Here is a 24,777-nt window from a genome sequence, read left to right as displayed (position 1 = left end):
CCACTTTACAGACTTCTGAACACTGGAATATCAATAGGGTCATTGAGAAATTATCCTCAACCCTTGAGTGAAAAAGCTTTGAACCCCTAAAACCCAGGGAACACAGGGCATGCCTAACATTGAGGCTGGAGGACAACCAAAAAAACCCCGACCCTCAGTAGAATGTAGCAAACACCAAGTATCATGCAACAGCAATTTATTGCTTAATGAAAGACAAGAACATAGGTGAATCTTTGACGGGGCACACTCATAAAGGGAAAATCTGAAGATGCCAGTGAAGGAAACTTTGAGGAAAACATTCTGGCCAGGCTCACAAGTATGAGAAATTCTAAAGGATTCTGGAGCCAGTGGTAACCATGACAACACTAAAACTCAAACCCAGCTCAACTCTGAATCAGATTGACCCAACCCTAAAACTGACAGCCAAGACAAAGTCTGGTGTAGGATTTACCATAGTAATTGCTCTATATGCCCTTAAAAACAATGTCTATGCTAGGTATGAAACATTCACTATGGCAAGTCATATTCCAGGCTTAAAAAAACTAAACTTCAAAAATTAAAACAACTGAAATCAAACAAAGTTGACTAAAGTAGAGTTTGATTAGACATCAATAATCAGGATATCTGAAACATCCTCAAATATTTGTAAATAAAACAGCACACTTCTCTATATTCCATGGGTTACTAAGGGAGTAAAAAGAGAAAATTGAAAATGTTTTGTATGGATTGACAATAAAACACTACATATCAAAATTGTGATGCCCTAATAAATAAATAGTTAAAGGAAAATTTATGGAAAAGACACAAATATTAGAAAATAAGAATTATCTTAAGTCAATGATCTATAAATTCATTTTAAGAAACAAATATAACAAGAATAAATTAACCCAAAGTAAGGAGAAGAAATGAGATAAATATAAGAGCAGAGATAAATTAATTTTAAATAAGCAGTAAAATATGAATGTAACCAAAAGATTGTTCTTTGAAAGGAGCAATAAAATTGACAAATATTTAGCCTGACTATCCAAGAAAAAAAGGAGAGAAGAAGCAAATTACCAACAACAATAATGAAAAAAGGGATAATATTAAAATCCAAGAATAATGAAGAAACAACCTAAATGACCCTGCTTGTAAATTTATCTTTAGTTTAAAAATCTTTTCACATGTTTAGGTTCTGGTTTGGTGTAAGAAGTTTAGAAGTCACCATGACATCCTAACAAGTAGTAAAAGCTAAATAGAGGAAAAATGAACAACTATTCTTGGATCCATAAGCTAGGAAATAAGGAACAAGAAATATAGAGAAAGGGAAAATATATAATTATTTAATGCATTATTTTATAAAGAGGAAAATCTAAAGATAACAATTATAGGAAAATAAAAAATAAATTTGAAATATATAGAAAATTTATAGACAGAATATAATTTGAGAGACAGATTAGTATATAGACTAAAATATATTTATTTTTAAAACTAGACAAACCATAGGCAAATCAAAAAATGAAAGCAAACAAATTCATTTTGGAAAAGGTGATATGAAAAAGAAACAAACATACTCAATTATAATTAAATTAAACAGAAGATAGCAATGAAATTAATGATTTATTTTTCAAGTAAAACTTTCAAAATTAGATGAGCAAAAATTTAAAAGAGATAAATTAGATAAATTATTATATAGATAAATTAGATAAATTGTCATGAAAAATCGGAGATCTACTAAATATCTCTTGATCTCAGGTAGTTTTATTAGCAATTGATCCCAAGCTTCCAAATGAGAGAAAAATAGTTCTCTAATATTCACGGTTCTTCAACACAGAAAGTGGAAAGAGTAAACTAAAAGAGTAAATCCAAAGCCTAGCTCTTTTTCTAAAAGTCTAAAATCTAAACATTTTAAAATTTAAGCCAGAATTAAAAGAGTAAGTAAATACAAATAAGTAATTGGAAACCACCTACTCTGGAGTCCTTTTTATCTTCCCAAACTCTTATTTTGTGTTCATTCTAATTCTTCAGAAACATGTTCCACACACACACACACAGGGTCAGAGCACATCCCCAGGACCAACCCATCATTAGTCCCGTCGGCTGGACACAGTGACAGGTGGAATTTAAGCAAGAACTGTAGGGACCTTCCCTGTTACATGGAAGCTGTGGGTGGACAGGCCTTCTCTCTCTGGGGTTGCTTGCTTGCCTGGGAGGATGTGAGGCTCATCACCTCCATGGCCATCGCGGAGGCTTCCTGACTCCAAGGTGTTGAAGGAGACCAGTGCGCACAGAGCCCAGCAGTAGAAGGAGACAGAGCTGCTGAGCCTCCCCAACCAGCCTCAGGCTGCTCTAGCCAACGTAGGTGTTCTTACCGGTTCTTGCTTTTGCTTATATTAGTTTAAAATTTCCTCCTACGCTTTTTCAGTTGGAAGGGGGCCACTCCGACCTACATATCAACAATAAGGAAATACTTCTTAAACTCTGAATGTAACTTTACACTTAGATTAAAATTCACATTGAATATACGTTTCCATTTGCATTACGTAAAACATTGAAATAGGAATAGAGTTTGCAGACTCAAGGGATGTTTTCTGTATTTCTCAACTTTTCTATTGTTTTAAATTTGAATGTCTTTTTTTAAATATTAAAAGATAGGAAAACATAAAATCATGCACAGAATGCTATCTTTCATAACTGCTGGAAGTACATAATTTAATTTTTAAATCTATCAACATCTGCAAGAAATCAGACTGCACTTTATAATTTGATTTTAATTTTTAATTTCATCTTTTTTTTTTTCCAAAGGCTAGTCAGGGCAATAGTGAGAAGAGGTGAAAGAACAAAAAGTTTGATCTATAACTGACTGTGAAAAATCAATTGTAATAACTCACTATGTCTCAACCAGTTCAAACTATACTATGTCTTATTTTGTGTGTATGTGTGAATTATCTTTCGATTACAACTATTTTTTTTAATCATTATACTAACTTATTTCCTAATGTACTCTGGGCTTTAGTATGACAACTTAACGGGTTATGGTCTCAACTCTTCTAATATTAATTATTGCTGTATTTGTTTTCATCTCATTTACTCTGTTTTCAGGAATAGGGCTGCTAATTTTATATGATCTAGCATGATTTTTGGATTTTTCCTAAAAGTTATCATCTAGTGCATTACTCAATGGCCCATTGTGTGGGTAAAAATACCCAAAAATTTTAGGTAGTTTTTTCTTAATTTAAGTTTTTTTGTTGAAGTACATTTTGACATTAGCATCTTATCAATGAAATATCCTTCCTTTTTTTTTTTTATTGGTGTTCAATTTACCAACATACAGAATAACCCCCAGTGCCCGTCACCCAATCACTCCCACCCCCCGCCCTCCTCCCCTTCTACCACCCCTAGTTCGTTTCCCAGAGTTAGCAGTCTTTACGTTATGTCTCCCTTTCTGATATTCCCACACATTTCTTCTCCCTTCCCTTATATTCCCTTTCACTATTATTTATATTCCCCACATGAATGAGAACATATAATGTTTGTCCTTCTCCGACTGACTTACTTCACTCAGCTATCCTTCCTAACATTAGAAATTTACTGTCACTCTAAATCCTCTCTACCTTTAATCTATTACCAGGCAGGGAAGCCATGCTTTTGCTTTTTTCTGTCTTGATTTTATTTAATTTTAAACATCTTTAAAGTGCACAAATATGAAATCATAAGTCTTTTCTCACTGTGGATATTATTTAATTTGTAAATTCTTTAGTCATCATTTTAGTTTACTCAGTGCTTTAGTTATTTTCAAAAATTTCCATAACAAAAGATTCAAAAATGTAATATTGATAAACAAATTGCGCCCAGTAGAGAGTCACACAAAACAGAGATGAACTAAAAATTACCAATTTCATCATCAAGAAATGATTGCTTTTCAGGTATTTGCAAATCTCGTCTATCTGTATATGCATTGTAATAGACATATAAAGTTAACAAATGTATATGCTTTCTTTTTTTAAAGATTTCTTTATTTTGAGAGAGAGAGAGAGTGAGCGCAGGTCCGGGGCGGGCCAGAGGGAGAGACTCTTCCAGCAGCTCCTGCGAGCACAGAGCCAGCTCCCACACATGAGACCATGACCTGAGCCTCACTGACTGAGCCACCCGGTGCCGCAATTTACCTGGGTTCTTTAGTCATTCGTATACGCTTCAAATCCATCTTCACTTCCATGCGGTTCTATAATCATAAATAAGATATGTAGAAACAACTGTTTTGCATCGTGTCTTAACTTCAGGGTAAACAATATGCAATGCAAGCCAGTTTATTCAAATAGAGAAAAGCTTCTGTTTAATGCACTTTTCATTCATAACTGATGACATTAGAGGCTGAGTTTGCTCTGGGGACATTTGACGAAGAGCAAGCTTACGCTGCGTATTATGTCTGGCAAACCCGAGTAAAGTCTTCCCTGTGGATTCAGCACCTTTATTGGCCTGCAGTTATTTCAGAAAAACAGAGGTGTTTGGTCCAATCCCCATGAGGAATTTTATAGATTTGGCTTTTTTTCTAAAGCCTTCCAATCTAAGGGCACCGACAGTTGGTCCCCCCGCGGTGCCACCCTGAGACACAGCCGCTCCCAGCCCCCGGCCCTGAGGGTTCTGGGCTGTGCTCTTCTGTCCCTGCCCTTCTCACAGGACGTTGCCATAAACTCACGGTTGGCAGCTGCGTACGGGCAGTGGCTCTGCCCCATGCGTGCCCCCACATAGCCACGGCCGGCCTCGGTGTCCTGTGGCCTGTGGCTGACCAGCAGCACAGCGGCTTGACAGCGGTGTGCGTGGGGCCCCGGCTCCTGGAAAATGGGAGGATGGGGAGCTGAGTCTGGGCTGCCTGCTGGGTGATTTGACACCAGCTGGCTTTTCTTAATGGGAAATGTAAACCACAAATTGGAGGCAGCGAACATAGTGATCAAAAATGTGATTTTTATAAAAAGCACTATTGTCATTATCTCACGGTTTGGCTTCTTCAGGAGGACCACACAAGTTTCACAGAAAGACCATTGTGAGAATCAATAGCCAATTGTGTGCGGCGCAGCACAGATATCATGCAAGGTTTTGGATCAGACCATTTTTCTCTTTTTTTCCAAGTTGAAGAAGTGTGCTAACTCAGTGTGATTCGGCTTGCTCCGCTCCTCTCACATCTTCCAAGGGCCTTGAAGGGCTCTAAGGTCATAGTAAAATGGGAAGGATAACATTTCTGCTATCTAACACAAGTGGGGATTTCTGCAAGAAATTATAAGAATGAAAAAATGTCTAATGAATTTTAAACACGTACATAGGCATTACGTAGTGATCGTGAGTCAAAACCCCACCTTACTGGGTATTTTGTTACTGTGTTTCTTGATTCTGTATTATTTTAATCATTTATCCCTCCTGTGCCCAAATATACAGCCATAAAATTGTGTCTATTTTTGTGGGCTTTTAGTGTTTTCCAAGAAAATTAATGATATTAGGAATTGAAGGCACTATTCGAATATTTTCCTTTCTTTTAAGATTGATTGATTGATTGATTGATTGATTCAACAGAGAGAGAGAGAGAAAGTGGGGAAGTGGAAGAGAGAGAGGGAGAAACAGACTCCTGCCTGAGCAGGGTGCCCAGTGAAGGGGTTATCCCAGGACCCTGAGATCACGACCTGAGCTGAAGTCAAGAGTCAGACACTTAACCAACTGAGGCACCCAGGAGCCCCTGGAATATTTTGTACACCTATGGAAACGTGTCTTCATTGGTACTAGTTATTAGTTAGAATTGTGCCTTTAACATTGTGGAAACTGTCAGCAAAATATTTCATTTCTCAAGGATATCGATAGTCAATATTGGGTTGTCGCTTCAATAAGTATATTCTTACCAAAATCATAGGATGAATCTTTGTGTCTGTAAATCTTGCCTTATTTTTATATTAGTGTTTAATCAGGAACTTTATGATATAATGTTTATGTTTTGCTTAACAAAAACCTAAATCTATTCTGAGCATCTTGCTGAGTTGGTCCTATGTCTACATGGAGTGATATTATAGATGGGGGAGGGTCCTATAATCAGAAACCTTCTTCCTCTATAACTACATTCTTTGGAAATTATTAGTTTAGGTTAAGTGCCCTCTAGAAGAAGGAGCGCTGTGAGTCATTACTAATCTTTCCAGTTTATTCTGAGAGTGGATTTTGATGGGGGTAAAAATGGAGAATATACAAATCCTGCCTCACTCCCCACTACTCCCCACCTCATTGCTGGGGCAGGTAAGTGGACCATAGTATGCCCAAGTTTAAGGAAATAGACTAAGTTAGAATCCTTCGGCAGTTATTGATAGATGTCATGATGCTTTATAATGGAGTATGAACTAGAGAGGGAGAAACCGAACAGGAAATCAAGGATGTCAAAATCTGTCGTATAATAAGTGTTTTTTCAGTTTCAACTAGTTTGTCTTTCACCACAGGCAGCTTTAAATAATAACCTTGCTGATTTCCAAGGAACAAAATTAACAAACAGAAGATAATGTCAGCCTGATAAAAATATTCCCACATAACAATTGTGTCCTTCAGTTCGAGTTTTCTTTTTGCTGTTAACTCCAGTCAAATACAGCCAGACTTACTGTTCTTACTAAATATTTCCTTTTTTGAAATAGCTTTAGAATCCAATGTTTTCTCCAGATTACTTAGTGAAGATAAAGTGCAGATTTGTTGGTCTTATTTAAAGTGAAATTTAATGTTATATGAACGTATTTTCACCATGTCAAATCAACTCAGTCTGTAAGAGCAAACTCTGACAACTGAAAAGGTTTTTCTGAATCTTGTTTACACTCACAATTGAGTGATAAAACTATCAGATTAGAAAAGGAAAAAAAAATGTTTGCAAACAATTCCAAGCTAGAAAGGGAAATAGATTTTTTATTTAATTGTAGTATCGTGAACTCCATAATGGAAGAAGACACGCTAAAAAAAGCTCTTAAATCCAATTAAGATAATTAAATGTTCACACAATTTTATTAACCATTAGCTTAAAAAAAAAAATGACTGCCTAACCAAAGTTAGGAAACTAGGAGAGTAGGCTTCAAATATTCTCTCTTAAGATGCCCGAAAGTCACTCCTGTGTAGTATGTAATCAAACACATTGTGTCTTGTTCCTTCATTATAATTGTTTCAGAAATGTTTAAAGTCTGCTTATTACATGATTTAACATAGCATGACCTTCCTTGACCACCCAATGCTCCATGTTCTCACCTTGCTATTACTCCTTTCACACTTACCATTAGCTTCCTTATATTGCTAATTATAATCTAGAGGATTCATATCTTAACTATTGAATTGTACTGAGAGTCTTTCAAGGCCAAGAGAACTGCAGTGTCCTCTCGCTCCACAACACATGGCGTGTTTTCCCCTCCGTGATTGATATTGAAAAACACTTATTATTGGAAATACTAGAAGAGACAGTAACAAAGTTGAGAGTTTAAGGAGGTTTGTTTGCAGAGCAAATCATCATTAATGGGTCTGTTTAAAAACTGGATTCAACCTTGATGGAAAAATATCTGGAACCAAACACAGAACACCATCACCAGTTTGCTTCCTATGAGTTGTGAGCAATTTATTTCTTCCAAAGACTTATATTTTCATGATGATAAAAAATAATTACACCTATTTTAGTTAAATATTAGTATAATAACTACACTCTGCAATAAACCGGAAGAGGATGTACTCTAAGAACTTTATAGAGCACAGTTGATATCATAGGCCAAACCATAAAAGAAGAAATCAAGTAGAGATGAGAGGCTGTATAATGGGGCCAGTTGTATGTACAAATAATTCAGCCTGTAAACAAAATCTGTCTCTGCAGAAATATCTGCAAATCAAGGAAATGACTTCTCTCTGAACCAAGAAAGGATACTTCCTTCAGAAAAGGAATCATCCTGGCAAATATATGATCAACAAGAAATGTATCCTGTGTTAGTGTGGTTGTGGTAGAGAAAAAAAAATGCAGCAGCATGTGGCAGACGAAGCATCGAGGAAGAAGTGTGAAGTTAAGCATCCTTGACAATTATTGGGCCAGTTCTCCCATTAAAAGAGTTAAAAATCAAAAAATTTTTTTTATTTGGCAAACTGCTGCTAAATGTCTACAAGTTTTGGGAAGCCTTGGAATTATAAGAAAATCAACGGTGAATTCAAATCAAATGTGCACCACAGAACTCTAATCAAAGAGGTGTTCGGTCGGAGAGGTCTTTCTGTCCAGTTAATCGAGGAAAGCGTATGATGTATTCCTGTCTTGGAAAGAAGAGTACATTGGCATGTGAATGAATATCTGTGAATCAAAGCTGGAAAACACAAATCCAAGTATTCATACGTATACAACTCTGGCTAATTTTATTTAACTCCAAATGAAACCTTTCTGTGATCTGACGTCAGAACTGGTATTCCACTAGCAAGCTGTGGAAGAGTAGTACGTTGGTTTGTTTTTTTCTGGAACAGGTGAAAAACGTCCTGAGTGATTGTAGTGGTGTTTGATGGTGACCCAAGATTGCCGAGTGCGTCTCTATTGTCGTGACATGTGTTTGATTTCAAAACATCTTTCTCTAGACCTGGGATGATCTTTCCAAATCTAATGCCATGGTAATGTAAACTAAGATTTATGCTTAATAGATTGAACAGAAAGCTTTATAAACGCAATTAGTGTCTTTAAAAACTATTTTATGGAGCACCTGAGTGGTGCAGTCCCTTAAGAGCCCGACTGGACTCTTGGTTTCGGCTTAGGTTGTGACCTCAGGATCCTGATCTCCAGGTCGGGGGATGGAGCCCCAGGCTCTGTGCTCCAAGTCGAGGCTGCTTAAGTTTCTCTCTCCCTCTGCCCCTCCTCCTTTCTTTCTCTCTCTTTGTCTCTCAAAAATAAATAAGTGACTTTTTCAGAAAAAGGGCACCTAAGTGGCTCAGTTGGTTAAGCGATTGAGTCCCAGGTTTAGGGATTCAGTCCCTCACTGGGCTTCCTGTTCAGTGGGGAGCCTGCTTCTTCCTCTGCCCTCCCTCCCATGAGTACTCTCTCTCTCTCTCTCTCTCAAAAAAAAAAAAAGTCTTTAAAAAATATATCTTACATGGGAATCTATATTCAAAAGAATACCACAATCCCAAGCATCACTTGCCACAGGATGGGAATAGTTATGATAAGAAGTACCCTGTTTTGAAGGGATTGCTGCATGCCAGGCAGCAAGAATTTCCTCTTAACAACTGAGAATCCATTTTTTTTTTATGTTAGTGGCAAAATTACTACATATTTGAGTCTGCACATGTCGGACTCCAAAAGATATGTAAATTTTAAGCTTATTACCCTGGAAGGAAAATAATAATCTCTAGGACACAAACCTTTTACATGTTAATGTAAAAAGTGTCATGAAATGGTGCACTAGGATTTCCATGAGCAGAGGAGAGGAAAGAGGTAATCTTGGAGAGTTGTGCCAGGTAATGCTCAGAATATGATTGCCACAAATTAGCTAATAAAAAATCTGAACTTTTAAAGAAATCTGTGAATAGCTGTAAGATAGGCTTTCTCTCCTTTCACTCATCAAAGAAACAGAGCTTAAATTTGTACCATGGAGTCACCAGAACATCTTCCCAGCAGTTTTTAGATGTTCATTACCCCTCCTCCCTGCTGTTCCTGCAGCCTGGACTTAAGGACGGGAGAGTAAAACGGAGCCCCTCTCTAGGGGCTCAGCGTGGCCCAGGTGGCGCCACACTTCTGAGTCTGCTCCGTGCCCACTGGGAGTGAGGAGTGGCAGGTGGGGAGGTGACCGGGTGGCCGGTAGACCAGCGATGAGCTGTGGGGCCCAGGGGTAAAATATATGTGAATAAATGTGAAATATCTGGAAGTTAGCTTATCTAGAAATCCGTGACTTCTAAAATGTTTGTGTTTCCTTAGTAAGATATAACAGGTGATTTCTCCTGATCTTTTATCTCCACATGAAGTCAAAGATCATCCTAAAGACTGTTGCGATTGCCCCATCCAGGCAAAAAGATCATCAACAGATAAGAGATGATTCATCGAAGATAGATAATTATCCCCAAATACTCAAAAAAGTGAATTTATTATGCCTACCTGAAATTAGAGGCACTCATACAGCTTGGGAGAGTTTATTTTACAAGAAGGTAATAAATGGACATCTTTTTTTTTTTTTTTTGCATTTTTTTAGGAAATTAAATTTTTTATTTTGGTAGAGAAGTACTCATCCTCACTTTCGAGGTCATCTAGGTGATAATAAATATTCAAAGAAGTCTATTTGCTTTGACCAGAAGTCTTCCTTAGCGTCTTTTGAACTGTAAATGTCGAGGGTCTGCTGGTTTCCCACTTGCTGGCCCTTCCTCTAGATAGGACCTGACAATCTCAGAGCCATTTGCTTGCTGTGGAGACAGGTTCTGAATCTGGCCTGACTTGCCAGGCAGGAGGAGGTGAGGGTGACGGACACCAGTCTGCGAGGAGCAGCCGTGTGAGTGACCAGCCTTGCTGGGGGGCCGGCCCCCAGGGAACGCACAGCACTCACCCCGCCCCGACCTTCACCTGCACCCCAGCAGACATCTAGGTGCACAGGTGTGAGTCCCGGTCCCGCAGCAGGACAACCGCACATGCCTGCCTCTATCCAATACTGACCCATCAAAACCAACTCACCACACGTTTTGTCGTCAACTCAAAACTTCTGAAATACTTTTACCAAGAGTCTATTTTACTTTCAGCAATAGCACACACGTTCTACTTGAAATAACAAGCATAATGAGAGCAAAGAGTGTGTCAAACTACATGAGAGAACAAGAGAGGCCTTACAGTGGCTTGTGGGCCGCAAGATATAAAGGGAAATTGTGGAGACATATGTGAGGGAAACAGACGACAGGTTCAAAGGAAATAGATGACCGACCACCTAGCAATTGTTTGAGGCGTTGCACTTACTCAGAATTTGCCTAGTGTGAGAGGACAGACAGGTGGGCATCGTTCTGCAGCAGCCAAACCCGTTCATCTTTAAGGCAAGGGTATGATTGTATCCCAGCCAGAAAAAGCCTCGGGTGTGCACCTTCGCACTTCCCGTGTGCCCAGCATGTTTGACGCAGGAGCGAGGCTGGGGACCAGGCCCCCGGGAGGCGGGTTCCAGGTCCCGACCGAGTGTGGCCACAGCAGCGAATGGGCCGCGAGCCTCGGCCCCCAGGCTGGCTAGGGGCTGGCTGGGGGCTGGCTGCGGGCCGCTGGGGGCTGGTTGCAGGCTGGCTGCAGGCTGGCTGCGGGATGGCTGGGCCCCCAGCGAGGCGCTATCTGAGCTCTGCAGACACAAGATACCACTTACTGGTTCTGTGAAGATTCACTGAGTGTCTGCGATGCACCAGTTGCTACTTCCCGCCATGGGAAACGAGTCATAAACACAGGACGGGGGGGGGGGGGGGGGGGAGCGCCAGTGTTAAAGGGAGAATTCAAGGTCACCTTAGTTGCAATCTGGGATGGGTGTCTCCATTCTCCATTCCTTCCGAAGGCAGCTTTTTTTTTTTTTTAATTTTTATTTATTTATGATAGTCACAGAGAGAGAGAGAGAAAGGCAGAGACACAGGCAGAGGGAGAAGCAGGCTCCATGCACCGGGAGCCCAATGTGGGATTTGATCCTGGGTCTCCAGGATCGCGCCCTAGGCCAAAGGCAGGCGCCAAACCGCTGCGCCACCCAGGGATCAGATAAGTAAGGATCCCACTTTGTGCTTCTCTCACCTGGCTGCACACTTGCTTCTGCTCATTTTCTTTGTAAATGCAACGTTCCCAGACCATGGGAGGGGGAATGGAGAGGAACAAACAAGAAGACCTAGAAATTTGGTTTCCTGCTTCACATTAATTAACCTTCTGACCTTAAGTAAATTAGTTAATTTTTTTCTGAGCCTAAGTCTCCTGGAATAATTCATAGAATTTTACACAAGAGATAAAATGAAGCCCCATTTCTGGGAATCAGTACTGTAAATTGAATAAAGACAGAACAGTCACAGACTGTTCTGTGAGTTTCCGCCTGAACCTTATCATCCAGGGGAAAATGTTCCAGTTACAGTTTAGGCACAGCAATCTCCACCGCGTGTGTATTAGCTCTTTGCCCCACACTTGTCTTTTCATTTCTTATTTCTTCAGATCTACTTTTCTAAGTAGGGGATATATATTCAATGTAAAGGAAAATGAAAACTAAAAAATATTTTTTTTTCGTGGAAAAAAAATCATACTGAAAATACATATGTAGGTATAGGTATAGTGATGTAAAATACCTATGGGGCCTTGTGGTTTACAGTCCTGTTGTAAAATCTCCCTTTTATGTTGTCTCAAAGGAGCCAACTCAAGAATGCAGACGTAGGGATCCTGTGGTGAAATGCAATCGAATCATGGCTAATGGGGAAATGAACAATCTGTCTTTTGAAGAACGGCGAGAAAACTTGAGATTTTCTCCATCTTCATAAAATGGTTTTATTTATAATCCTCCTTTTTAACATACATACATGCACGCACACACATCTCCTCCTTCTACCTGAGTCAGTTTGCAGAAAGAGTTGAGCCGAGTATTCTGATGTGTAATCCTTGCACATGGGAGTGGTCATCTCAGCCAAAAAAGAAAAAGAAAAAAAGGAAAAGAGAGAAGATGAATCTATTCCACCCGAAGAAAAGTTCAAGAGTTCCTGTTGTTTAACAAATAATCAAATGAAGCTATAACGAGTATCGCTGCTTTCTATAGCTTTAAACTGAATGGAGGCATGCCCTTCCCCCCAAAGAATTGTTAGCTGTTTGCAATACATCTCCTGGTTAACACTTTACACCTTAATATCTAAACCATTATTTTCTTCCTGGCTCAGCAGGAAATTCTGTCTGTCATTAAATCAGTGACCCCTCATGTTTATGACCCGCAATAACTGCAGGAGCCTGACTTAGGTGTGGGGTAAAACCTGTCTAATTAGCATCAGTCTACACATTAGCATATGTTGATAATGGCCTTTCATGGGTTATATCGTTTTGGCATCAGCGATGGATAACAGAACCTAGAGTAGTTCTTCTTTATTATTTTATCTTCTTGCTATAACTTCCTAAGCATTTTTTGTCTTGTCTTTCCCCCCCCCCTTTTTTACAATGTATTTCCAGAATTACTCTCAGTATCGTGAACTTTAGGTGCCTCGTTCTTGCTTTCTGAAGAGGGACCATGGGCAGTACTAAGCTTAAATGTGTTAACATCTTTAGATCATCAAACCTCTTGCCTCTCTACGCTACAATTCTATCTGTTGCTTTAGATCTGCTTCAACATCCATAATTCATTGCTCAAGATACAGGAAACTGAGGGCTGTATGAAATCCAACTATTGTAGATAGAAGGAAAACAGGTAAAGGAGAAAAGAAAAGAACAATAGGAAAGATTGTAAAAGAAATGAACTATTCCTATCAAAATGATCTAGCAGTTATTTAAACAAGGTCAATTCATCTTAAAATCTACAAGGATATTTCCTGGATTCAAATTTCTAAGAAATTCTATTCTTCTATTTTGAGGTCAAAAATTAAATACTGGGCTTCTATTACTACAGTAAGTGATAAGTGCTGGTAATGTTCCTTTTGTGCAATTGAAAGTAGCTTCCACTTTTTTTTCTTCAATACCAAGCTGTATAAATATTTTTCAGCAGCCATCTTATATGATGTTAAAATAATATAGGATGCAGGTGACCTTATTTGTAATCTCTTAAAAACATAATTTTAAACTAATATATAAATAAAACATTTGTACTTAATTGTTCATTGCATGAGCAGTTTTGAGTGGATGGCATAAATTGACTTGAAAAATAATGAGTGGTGTGGGAAGTCTATTATATTCAGAATTCTATCTTACATATTTTTGATTCTGTGTTCCACAATAATTTTCATCATAATTTAATGTATTTTAGGTTTTAACTCATTTGCAGCATTTATTTTATTTCCCTTTCTATTTACACAGTCTTTAATATATATGACTTTTTTTTCACTTTGCATCAAGTTTGGTCTAGAATCTAAAATAGAGTCAATAAAATTGTTCAGTATGTAATTGATTTGCTTTGTGGCCTTGATTTCGCTATTGTGCGATCTACCATAAAATAATACATTTGGGCACCTCTTTCCTTCTTTATTATCATTCCTTTGAAACTTCTGGCTGGAGAAGAAAAAAGCTAATAGTGTTTAAGAAGACTATATTTTTCCCCCTAATTTTCCTAAAGGATAATAGGTGACAGTGTTGAAATGCATAATGTAACACATCATTTGAAAGTCTATTTTTAAATAATCGCCCACCAACAGTGCAAGAGTGTTCCCCTTTCTCCACATCCTCTACAACATTTGTTGTTTCCTGTCTTGTTAATTTTCACCATTTTCACTGGTGTGAGGTGGGATCTCATGGTGGTTTTGATTTGTATTTCCCTGATGGCCAGTGATGCGGAGCATTTTTCTCATGTGTCTGTTGGCCATCTGGATGTCTTCTGTGGAGAAATGTCTGTTGATGTCTTCTGCCCATTTCTTGACTGGATTATTTATTTTTTTTGGGTGTTGAGTTTGATTAAGTTCTTTATAGATCTTGGATACTAGCCCTTTATCTGATATGTCATTTGCAAATATCTTCTCCCATTCCATAGGTTGCCTTTTAGTTTTTTCCACTTTCCTTTGCTGTGCAGAAGCTTTTTATCTTGATGAAGTCCCAGTAGTTCATTTTTGCTTTTCTTCCCTTGCCTTTGGAGATGTATCGAGCAAGAAATTGCTGTGGCTGAAATCAAAGGGGTTGCTGTTGTATTCTCCTCTGGGATTTTGGTGGATTTCTGCTTGCATTTAGATTCGTCATCCATTTTGAGTTTATCTTTGTGTATGGTGTAAGAGAATGGTCTAGCTTCATCCTTCCTCATGTGGCCATCCAGTTTTCCCAACACCATTTGTTGAAGAGACTATCTTTTTTCCCATCGGATCTTCTTTCCTGCTTTGTTGAAGATGAGTTGACCAGTAAGTTGAGGGTCCATTTCTGCGTTGAGCTTCTCTTCTACCATACAACTGGCAAACACCCCACTCTTATGCCTCCATGTAATAATGACATGGCTTAATTCAGTGTTGTACTTTTTGACCTCTCCCAAGTGCCTTAGTTGAAATTAACCAGTGTAAATCTCATAGCTCTTATTTGTGATCATTCCTACTAATTTTTTCCAAGCCGTGTGACACTTTGAACATCTTCTGCTTAAAACTATGATTTCACAGTCATCAGAGGGTTCTATTTCTTTTCCTTAGTCTCTATGTACTGCTTCTGTTTCCTTAGTTACTCTTCAGTGATTGTTTGAAATGTGCCACATGATTCATATTTTTTATCTCTCTGCTCTTCATTTATTTTCTTGCTTGGACATTTCATATCTTCTAATGACTTTAGTCATAAATTCCAGTAAAATGATTTCTAAGTTTACCGAAACTGGTTCAACCCTATAAAAATGTTTTCAATGGAATGTGTGATCACTGTCTCAAACTCATGTTGATCGAATACATCAAGATTTTCCTAGACCTGGTTCTCCTCCAAACAGCTTCATTTTCTTTTAGACTAGCCAACATTTTCCAAGTTTTCACACTCACATTCTTGTAATCCTTCCTGACACTTTTTCGAATCTACTTAATTATTGCATTCAGTAAATTCTTCCACTTCATGTCACCTTCATTTTTCCTCTTCTTTCCATTCCCACTGTTATTAACACCTTCCAGTCCAAGCTATCCTTGTTATATGGCTAATTTAATATTCTCCTTAGCTATCTTCTTGCCCCCTTGAATAGTTGCCCCTAGATACTATTGCTTTCCAAAGTATTAGTTTGCTCCAATCACTTTTTGCAAAAAATTTGTCAAAAGTTTCACCATTCCTATTATGTAAAATAAGATTGAATTTATTCAAATTTGTGAATTTGTTTCTTTTATCTTTATTTTATTAAAGTTATGTGCAACCATATTCAAGAAAATTGTTCTAATCCTATTTATTTTTTTAATCTAAAAATGTATTGTCTCAAAATTTTATATTTTTCTACTTACAAAAAAGATCTATGATTTACTCATTTGTATCTGACCATGCTATTTGCATAACTGTATCTATATTCATATCTGAAGCCTTTGCCACAAGAGTAACGTGTATAATTCCTTTTCATGTCTTTTCATACACTAGTCTTAAAGGGCAATTTAAATTCCTTTTTACCTTCTTTAAAATCCAGCAGAAATGAGTCTTCACTCATCTTAATTCTCTGGCTTTAAAATAGAGAAATTCAATTTGTCACTTACCACTAATTAATATCATTCTTTTTCTCCTCCTTCTTCCCCTCCCCTTTCTCCTTCCCCTCTTCCCTCTTCCCTCCTCCACCCATCCTTTTTCTTCTTTTTCTTCTTCCCCTTCCCCTTCTTCTTATTCTTCTAGTTCTTCTTCCTCTTCTTCTCCTCCTCCTCCTCCTTCTTCTCCCTCTTCTCCTCCTCCTTCACCTTGTCTCCTCTTCTTCTACCACCCTCTCCTCCTCTTTCTTCTTCTTCTCCTGTTCTCTTTCTCTTCTTCTTCCTCCTTCTCCTTCTTCTTATCCTCTTGTTTTTATTTCTTCTCTTTCATCTTCCTCCTCCATTGAGGAAGCATTGAGTTTCCAAGTGAAGCTTAAGCACCTTGGAGGCAGAAAAACAGTTATATATTCCTTGTCACAACAATTTCTTAAAATATTCTCTATTGTTAATGAAGAAAACAATAAATGAAGAGAGAAAAAATAGAGAAAAGAGGATACTATCCTCAATTTATTCAATAAATATTTTAATGAATTCTTCTTTAAAGGCCCTAAACTAGATCAAAGTAAAACTCAGAAAGCTGGTAATATACGTATATTTCACTTTTAATCTTTGTTAAGTTTATTAATATTTGCTTCTTGCATTTCATTTTTTAAACCTTTACATAGACCTTATATTGAACGTATCTGATCTGGGTCTTGGAAGCAAGATTTTAAACAGTTTTTTTTTTTTTGTTTTTTTTAATTCTAAAATTTAGAATCAATGTTTTTAAGCAGTTTTGGGGCATGTTCCTTTTTTTCTTTAGTTTGACTACAGTTAGGTATGAGCTATAAATAATTTGTATACAACATCCTGGGATCTAGCCTTGCATTGGGCTCTCTGCTGAGGAGGGAGTCTGCTGACCCCTCTACTGCTTGTTCCTCCTCACCACTGTGTGCTTTCTCTCTTGCTTGTTCTTGCTCTGCTGTCTCTCTCAAATAAGCAAATAAAAGCTTTAAAAATAAATAAATAAAATACAAATCAATGGGAAGTTTATCACCACGATGCAGATAAAATGTATAAATGTAATCTATAATGAAAATGAGTCCAATTTTTGTCAGTGACCTTTGTTTGCATTTATACTGATTTCCATCACAATTTTATTTTATTTTTTTATCACAATTTTAAAGAAAACTTCTTTCAGATTATTTTTTATCCAGTCATAATTATAACAAACCAAAATTTTGAAACTTAGTTTTAAATCATTTAAATATGTTTAATGAGTTGTTACAATCAATATTTCAAAGCACATATTTGTGATAAATTAAAGCTTGAAGTTTTACTTGTACTCTATTATAATTATTAGCTGAAATTCTATGTAAAGTCTCTTTCAAATAAAGCAAGCAAACAAACAAGCAAACAGTAATCCATATTTTATGAGGATTTTACTTGAACTTCAGGGTAATTAAGAATAAATTGCAATATAAGCTCTTTTTAACAAACTGGACCTAACAGTAATTCTCTCTTCTGACTGTCACTTTATGTTTAAATTGTGTTTAAAGCACATCATGGTGTTCTGAATCTATGCATTAGATCAAAGCTAAGCTCTTTCAAAATAAATCAGCTAATTTCAACATCAAAAGTGTTTCTAGGATGAAAGTAAAACTTCCAGTTTTAAGCTATCAAGGAACACTTAAGTACTATGTTTCTAATCAGCATAATATCATAGAATTCTAGATATGAGTGAACCTTGGAGATATCTATTTCAACCCCCCTCACTTTACATAGAAGCAATATTCACAGAGATTAAAATGCAGCCTGCCCAAAGTCTCACAACATTTATGATAAAGAGTCTGATAATCAGGTGTTTGGACTCCTAGTTTAATTCTCTTTCCCTTATAATCTTTTTTGGAGTGGACAGCAAGAATCTCTTCTATATCCCACTGGGATAAAATGGAAGCCTCTTTGAGAGTTCCTTGCATGGTAGTCGAACTGAGGACAGATATAGTAGTTAAAATAAGCCACTATTTAATAAAAGATAATAAAAGATCTTGAATAAACATTTTACTAAGTTTGTGAATTTTTTCAGGAGGTAAGTATTAAATGAATGTTCTTGTGTTTCCTTTTCCAGAAGAGAAGAAAGTGATTTGACAGTATAGTTAGTAATTCCCTACTGTGAGCCTTATTTCTGTTTATCTTCTCTTTTAAAGAATGTACTTTATATAAACTAGCTATCTAATTCATATATCTTAAGTATAAGTGATCTTGTCAGTGCAATGGAAACTAAGCACATACAGGAATGAAATTTATCTCAGAATTTAACAAAAAGCGTAGAAGAGAAAGGATAAGTTGCTAAGTTAGTCATCTCTTTTTTCATGTCCTGTGTGATAATGCTAGAACAGTGGAAAGGGATCTCTAAGGGAAATGATATTAAACTCAAAATTAATGACTCAACATTAACCCGTAAATGCAGATAAGTATTTTTAAAAGTTTTCAATCAGCAATAATCGTGTCTCAGATAAACCTCGTTGGCTATCATGCTGTCACTGTGCAAAGCTGATACATACATTTAAAAAGCATAATGTAGATCTCTTAGTTTAATATTATGGCATTTTTCTAAGACCCTAATATAGGTGAGTGGAGATTACAAAAATTAGGATTATGACAAGATGTTGATCAATACTCGTAGGAGAAGACTACATGAATAAAATTTGCATTTTTGTACCTCCAGTAGGTTGGTTGACAATGCCATTTTGTTGCCCTACAAGATTACAGACCAAACCAGTAACAGTCAGCTGCTTTGAGGAGATTGGGAGTGATGATGAAAGCAGATATCAACTTTACACGGACAGTTTTAAATTTTGTATTAGAAAGAGTGTATTCATTATTAGACTTTTAATTGAAAAAAAGTTTTAAACTAAGATTCTAAAGTGACAAACATGATTTAGCTTGGGTAGCTGAAAGTAAATAAGACATCAAAATAATGTGCAAAGTTATCAATATTTACAGAGGTATGGATAAATGATTCCCTATCATCACTCAGATTACATCTCTAGGAGTTATTACAATCAACATGGCAGACTGGACAGCAGTCTTTAAAGACGATCGTGTACTTGAGCATGGTTGCAGGGTAAAATAAATTGCTTATGGAAGCTGGAATCCTCTTCTTTGGAAGTCCTTAAAAATATTCTCATAAGTTTGAGGCCCATAAAAACAAGTATGAGGACTATGTGATTATGTAATAGTATACACTATAAATTCATGGTCATTTCTAACAATTTCCTTTACAGTATTTCATATTTAAAAATCAACTGGCAAACACCTCCTGAGCCAGCATGAAGATCCTGTCATACAGCCTCCCCAAGCAATTTTATGAGACCCCTCTTCTGAGGTTGGTAGGGATGAACCAGATGTCCAACTCCAGCTCCTTTCGATCAGGGAGCATGTGCTTGAGGCCTAAGGAGAATTAAAGTTAAATTCATTGGTTATCACCTATGCGATATGAGTTGTATGACCATTTTATGTTTTCCAAGATAACTTGATCATTGTTTTTCTTGCTTAATTCTTCTCTTATATTCTTCAAAACTCAACATAAATCCCTTAATATATTAAAATATAATAAAATGCATGTTTATTCAAAGAACATAGAGCTGCAGTACAAAATGGCAACACAATAATTAATCCAACTTTCAATGAAGAAACAGGAAAAATAAACTTTATGCTAATACTGTTTTTAAATTGAAGATTAAAAGTCCATCCAAATTGGTCATCCTTTCCCAAATGAGATTTTGATCAAGCCCAGTGATATTTCCCTTTCTACTTGAGTGCAGCTGTAAACAGGTCTCCAAATCCAGGGAAAAGCCTGACTCCACAAACCCACCCACACAGTTTTGTAAACATTCAGGATTCTACATGTGGTATCACTCAGTTATTAAATGGAAGTCTGTTCTTTCATTGTATCCCTGTCATTGTGCAGATTTCTCCAGTTCAGTGTAATGCATCATCTTGGATTAGACGAGCAACAAACTCTTCTGTTTTCAACTGCAAAAATATAACGGATGAAAGAATTTACCAAAATAAGAATTTGGGGGCTTGAGAACCCTCTTTCAGAACATCTTCTGGGACACATCAACCAACAGCAGCATGTAGCACAGCTTTTGGTAGGCATCCATATTTCCATTTCAGAGGCAGCCTCGTCCTAGGAACAGCTGCAGGGTAGAAGGAAGAAACACACACAGAAACCAACATTTACCTAATTTTACGTAGTCCATGCTAGGAGAAAAATACGTTCTGTTGGTGTGTGTCTACAAACTCTAAGGAATGACTGCGCCTCTTTTAAGCGATAAAAACTTGTGAGGCTATGAAAGCATACTTCTAGACTCGGAGCATTTTGATCAAATATCATTTCAACCTCAGACACACGCCGACGTTATGCGTTGCCCTCGGTACGCCCTCTTCATTTTATGTCTTGGCAAAACAAAGCTCCGCTACCGAGGACTTATTTCTCAGGCCTCCGAGGTAATTCTCTAGGTAATCGAGATGTCACTTGAGTTTTCAGCGCTCAGATCTGACATGTGAAACTCCCCAGACACAAGGTCTGCACAGTTTTTTATCAAGTGCTTCTCGGATCTGAGGTTCTAGCACCAGAAACCCAAGAAATATTTATTTCTGGTAGGAATGAGTGAAGGTGGTGGCCTAGAAGGTGCTTTAAGAATGTTGTACCCGATGCTATTTTCAGTCTTTCAGGCCTGAGAGATGTTCTTTCTTTCACACGTGCATTATATTTGATAGACTTTAAAGATTCTCAAAAGGTTGATTTTGTTTTGAAACGAAGTGATAAATATCTCATCCTGCAGTTTTGCTCGAAGATGACTGGAATCAGTTACGTCTCCCGAGGTGAGGTAACAGCGGTGGGGGAAGCACCCGATACCCACGCGCGGCTTCCAGTCTGTCCTTCCACGAGCTCTGATCGGACTGACTGGCGTCTGGCGTGGTGCTGCTTGAAAATCAAGTTTCGGCCCCGCCCGCAGGCCCCGCTCCCCGGCAGAACCGTCCATCGAGGCGCGGCTCGCGCGGCCCAGGGAGTCCGCGAACGGACGCTGGCGGCGGCCCCGAGGCCCCGAGGGCGGCGCCCAGGAAAGCGGCGGCCGTCACACGCGGCGCGAGGCCGAAGGATTTTTGAGAGATTCTGCACGTGGAACCAAATCCGCCATTAGATGCTTTCTCTCTTCCTGTCACGAGGACAGATTTTCCTCGGTCCTGAGTCACATTCTCCGGAGCTCGCAGCAGGCGGGCCGCGGCCCGAGGGCGCCGCACAGCGCGCAGAGCAGACGGCGGCCGCCGTGGGCGGGGCGGGGCGGGGCGGGGCGCGGCGAGGGGCGGGGCGGGGCGCGGCGAGGGGCGGGGCGGGCGCGGCGAGGGGCGGGGCGGGCGCGGCGAGGGGCGGGGCGGGCGCGGCGAGGGGCGGGGCGGGCGCGGCGAGGGGCGGGGCGGGGCGGGGTGGGCGAGGGGCGGGGCGGGGCGGGGTGGGCGAGGGGCGGGGCGGGCGCGGCGAGGGGCGGGGCGGGCGAGGGGAGGGGCGGGGCGCGGCGAGGGGTGGTGCGGGGCGCGGCGAGGGGCGGGGCGGGGCGGGGCGGGCGCGGCGAGGGGCGGGGCGGGGCGGGGCGCGGCGAGGGGCGGGGCGGGGCGCGGCGAGGGGCGGGGCGGGCGCGGCGAGGGGTGCCCCGGCCTCCTAGCGCGCGCTCCACGTGGCCCCTGCCCCAGCGCCCCACCGCGCCTCGCCGCCCCGGGACGCTGTGACCAGATGACACATGTTTCAATGTTATAGGGCCACAGTCACCTGTCGCTTAGAGAGGCAGCTCCCGCGCCGCCTGCGCTCACTGCCGAGCCCTGGGGTCAGGCGCCCCCCGGGCGTCGGTCCCGGTCGCCGCCTCCCTCGCATCCCCGCGGGGCCCGCGCTCCTCCCGCCCCACGGCGCCCCGCGGCCTGGGCCAGGTCCCCACCGCCACCCACGGTTGGGCGCCCAAGGTCGGCGCGGCCTGCTGGGGACCGAGCCCTCCGCGCCCGTTGGACCCACTAGGGACCGTGCAGGTTGGGGGGCGAGTGTCCCTGCCACGGGGGTCGGAGGGGCGGAAGGGGACAGAGGGGGTTGGAGGAGGTCAGAGGGGGTCGGAGGGAGGTCGGAGGGAGGTCGGGGGGGGCGAGAGGGGGCCAGAGGTCACACTGCGCCGGGCTGGGTGCTGCGTGTCCCCGAGCCTTTGAGCAGGTTCCGCTGGGCCGCCCTGGCCCGACCGCCTCGGGGCGGTATTTCGGAATACGGTGACTCGCTCCGAGGAAAACTGAGTACCCCTCTACCCGAAGAGAGTTATTTTCAATTATTTTGAATAATTTTACATTTCCATCAGCTGAGACCTTACGTTTGTTCCAGGTTGTTGGCAGGGTGGCTCCATACCTGGGAAGCCAGGAGGAAGCTATGAAGCGTCTCTTGAGAGCAACCAAGTCTGAGATCATCCACGTTCTTCCAGAGGAGGCCCTGTGGGAACACCTGAAGACCATAAATGGGCACATTTAACACTAGGTCGATTTAGAGATGGTGAAATAAAAAATGTGTTGTATGCCAGCTGAATCCTGGAAATGTATGTATTTAATTCTATCCTCAAGGATTAAGCTACTTCTAAGAAATCTGAATCTCCTTTATACCTGGATATGATTAAAGGAAAAATAGGCAAAAACCTGCCGATTGAATAGCTCTCTGGAAGAGGCACACACGGCACCCCAGAAAGACAGCCGTCTGCACACAGCGCTAATACATAAGAGGCCTAGTGATAATCAGGGCACCTTCTATATTTTGCTACAAAATCTCCCGACGTAAAAAGTCGCACAAAACAAATCTAAAAAACCATGTCAGCCTTTGACCATCATGTCAGCACAAAACGTTGTGATTCAGTACAACACGGAACAGCATTTTCTAGCATATGTTCTGCAAAACAGATACCTAGTTAAAAGCTTTCTGTGGTCAAATAAATTTGAATGATGTAGAACAAGCACAGTTAAACAGATGTTTTGGCGCTGCACTCTCTAGAGGCTTTAACAAAGAAAAGCATAGAGGTTCACCAATAACAGGCATAGAGCGTATAACATTTTCCAAACTTAGTCACAATACCACTACTGCTTTTTCCAAAGCAGACCACTTTGTGTAAACCTGCTTCTTTCCCCCGCCCCAATCCAGGAGCCCTCTGTTTTCATTTAAATACACATAATTTGTAGGAATACATTTTAGCAATGCACATTCATTGTGATCTTTGGAAACAAATCAACTGCAACAAAAATTGGTGCAGTAACTACTATTTTTTGCAGCAGAAAAGCAAAATCACAAAATGGCATGTAAAATTTACCAGCAGCGCAGATACATGATGCTAAGAGTTCAATTTTTCTTTTCAAGTAGAAATTTCCTAATAACCTTGATTTCATTTCTAAGGCACTTAGTTCACAAAAATGTCTAGATATCACACAAAGATACTAGATGAAGCATAATCTGTACAACTCTTATCACAAACAATTGTCAAGATCAGTTCTGTTTTTAATTATACAGTAAATTGTGCCACGTATTTGACCATCCTTAAGGCTATCACAGCTTTGCAGAAGTTTGTATTCCCAGGGAATAGAAATAGTGGGCACAAAGAACTTTAAAGATTTATGTATAATTTGAAATTTATTGTTCCATCAATTACATTTCTAAACTCCCCTTAGTTTGTTCATGCCAAACAAAAGCAGTCAACAATCCCTCTTGATGCTTTGCAACAAAAAATATTTATAAACACACACATGATCTGTTATGATGTCAATTTTGGTGATTGTTAATTCTAGACAGTAATGTTCCTCTTTGGGAGGACAAGGAAGCCAAATAAAAAATGTTTTGTTTTGAAGCCAGTGAATATAATTTAAAATGGGCACTTCTCAGATTCCATAACTGTCTTGCAGTTGAAGAAACAATGGCAGAGGACAGTGATTCTATGGGTAGTAGCTTTGGAAATCTTTCTCAGTATTTTATAAAATGCTTAAGATACTAAAAGACAGCCAAACATTTTTCCAGAAGAATTCGGAAAATGGACAAAGGTCAGACAGGGATTCAGGAACTAAAAAGACCTTATAAAAATCCAAAATTATGAGCAGCTGGTTCTATCCAACTCCTGTGAAGTGGAGTGCTCTGGTTCAAGAGTTTCCTTGTCATGCAATCAAAGGACGGAAACATTAAGATTGCAGATGGGAAGTGGTGACACACTGTAATTTCATACAGATCATGATGGTTTGGTGACATAAGAATTACTAGACCATGAGGCCGGGGGTCCATGAAATGGATTAAAGCTTTATTGCTCTTTGGAGTTCTGACAATGACAAATGCTCTCTCTGATGTTGGGATTATCTTGTCTAAACTTTTGTTTCCTTAGTTTCAAGTTTCACTTTTTCCTTAACCATCTTTTAAGATCACAAATAACTTCCGTTTTTTCATTGTTATTGGAAGGCGTTTAGAAA

The 24,777-nt window shown here is 39.6% G+C and overlaps 1 protein-coding gene, 2 long non-coding RNA genes and 1 other non-coding gene across 11 annotated transcripts in view; 1 reads left to right on the top strand and 3 right to left on the bottom strand.

Moving 5' to 3' along the window:
• Nucleotides 1-24,777, top strand: part of LOC118353177 (uncharacterized) — a 75,024-nt gene that overhangs the window by 15,849 nt on the left and 34,398 nt on the right. The window lies entirely within an intron of this gene.
• LOC125754231 (uncharacterized) lies at nucleotides 1,369-4,917 on the bottom strand. The gene is made up of 3 exons (XR_007407896.1): nucleotides 4,676-4,917; nucleotides 4,146-4,201; nucleotides 1,369-2,425 (listed from the first exon to the last, which is right to left on the bottom strand). It is a non-coding gene; the product is annotated as an uncharacterized LOC125754231 (long non-coding RNA).
• Nucleotides 12,483-24,777, bottom strand: part of EPHA3 (EPH receptor A3) — a 350,038-nt gene continuing 337,743 nt past the window's right edge. For 4 of the 6 annotated variants that reach the window (XM_049105248.1, XM_035709835.2, XM_049105249.1 and 1 more), the window contains one exon: nucleotides 22,306-22,789. In XM_049105248.1, coding sequence (XP_048961205.1) covers nucleotides 22,321-22,789 — 469 coding nt within the window. In that variant the 3' untranslated portion in view covers nucleotides 22,306-22,320. Of the gene's footprint in view, nucleotides 12,589-16,479; nucleotides 16,651-22,305; nucleotides 22,790-24,777 lie in introns of those variants that run through there. The other 2 variants (XM_035709836.2, XM_035709834.2) reach the window with 2 other exon arrangements.
• On the bottom strand, nucleotides 18,667-18,803 carry LOC112641678 (U4 spliceosomal RNA). Its single transcript, XR_003124770.1, has one exon. It is a non-coding gene; the product is annotated as a U4 spliceosomal RNA (small nuclear RNA).

This window comes from Canis lupus, chromosome 33, assembly GCF_003254725.2.
Source record: "Canis lupus dingo isolate Sandy chromosome 33, ASM325472v2, whole genome shotgun sequence".
Lineage (NCBI taxonomy): Eukaryota > Metazoa > Chordata > Mammalia > Carnivora > Canidae > Canis > Canis lupus.
This window is presented reverse-complemented; position numbering and strand designations above follow the sequence as displayed.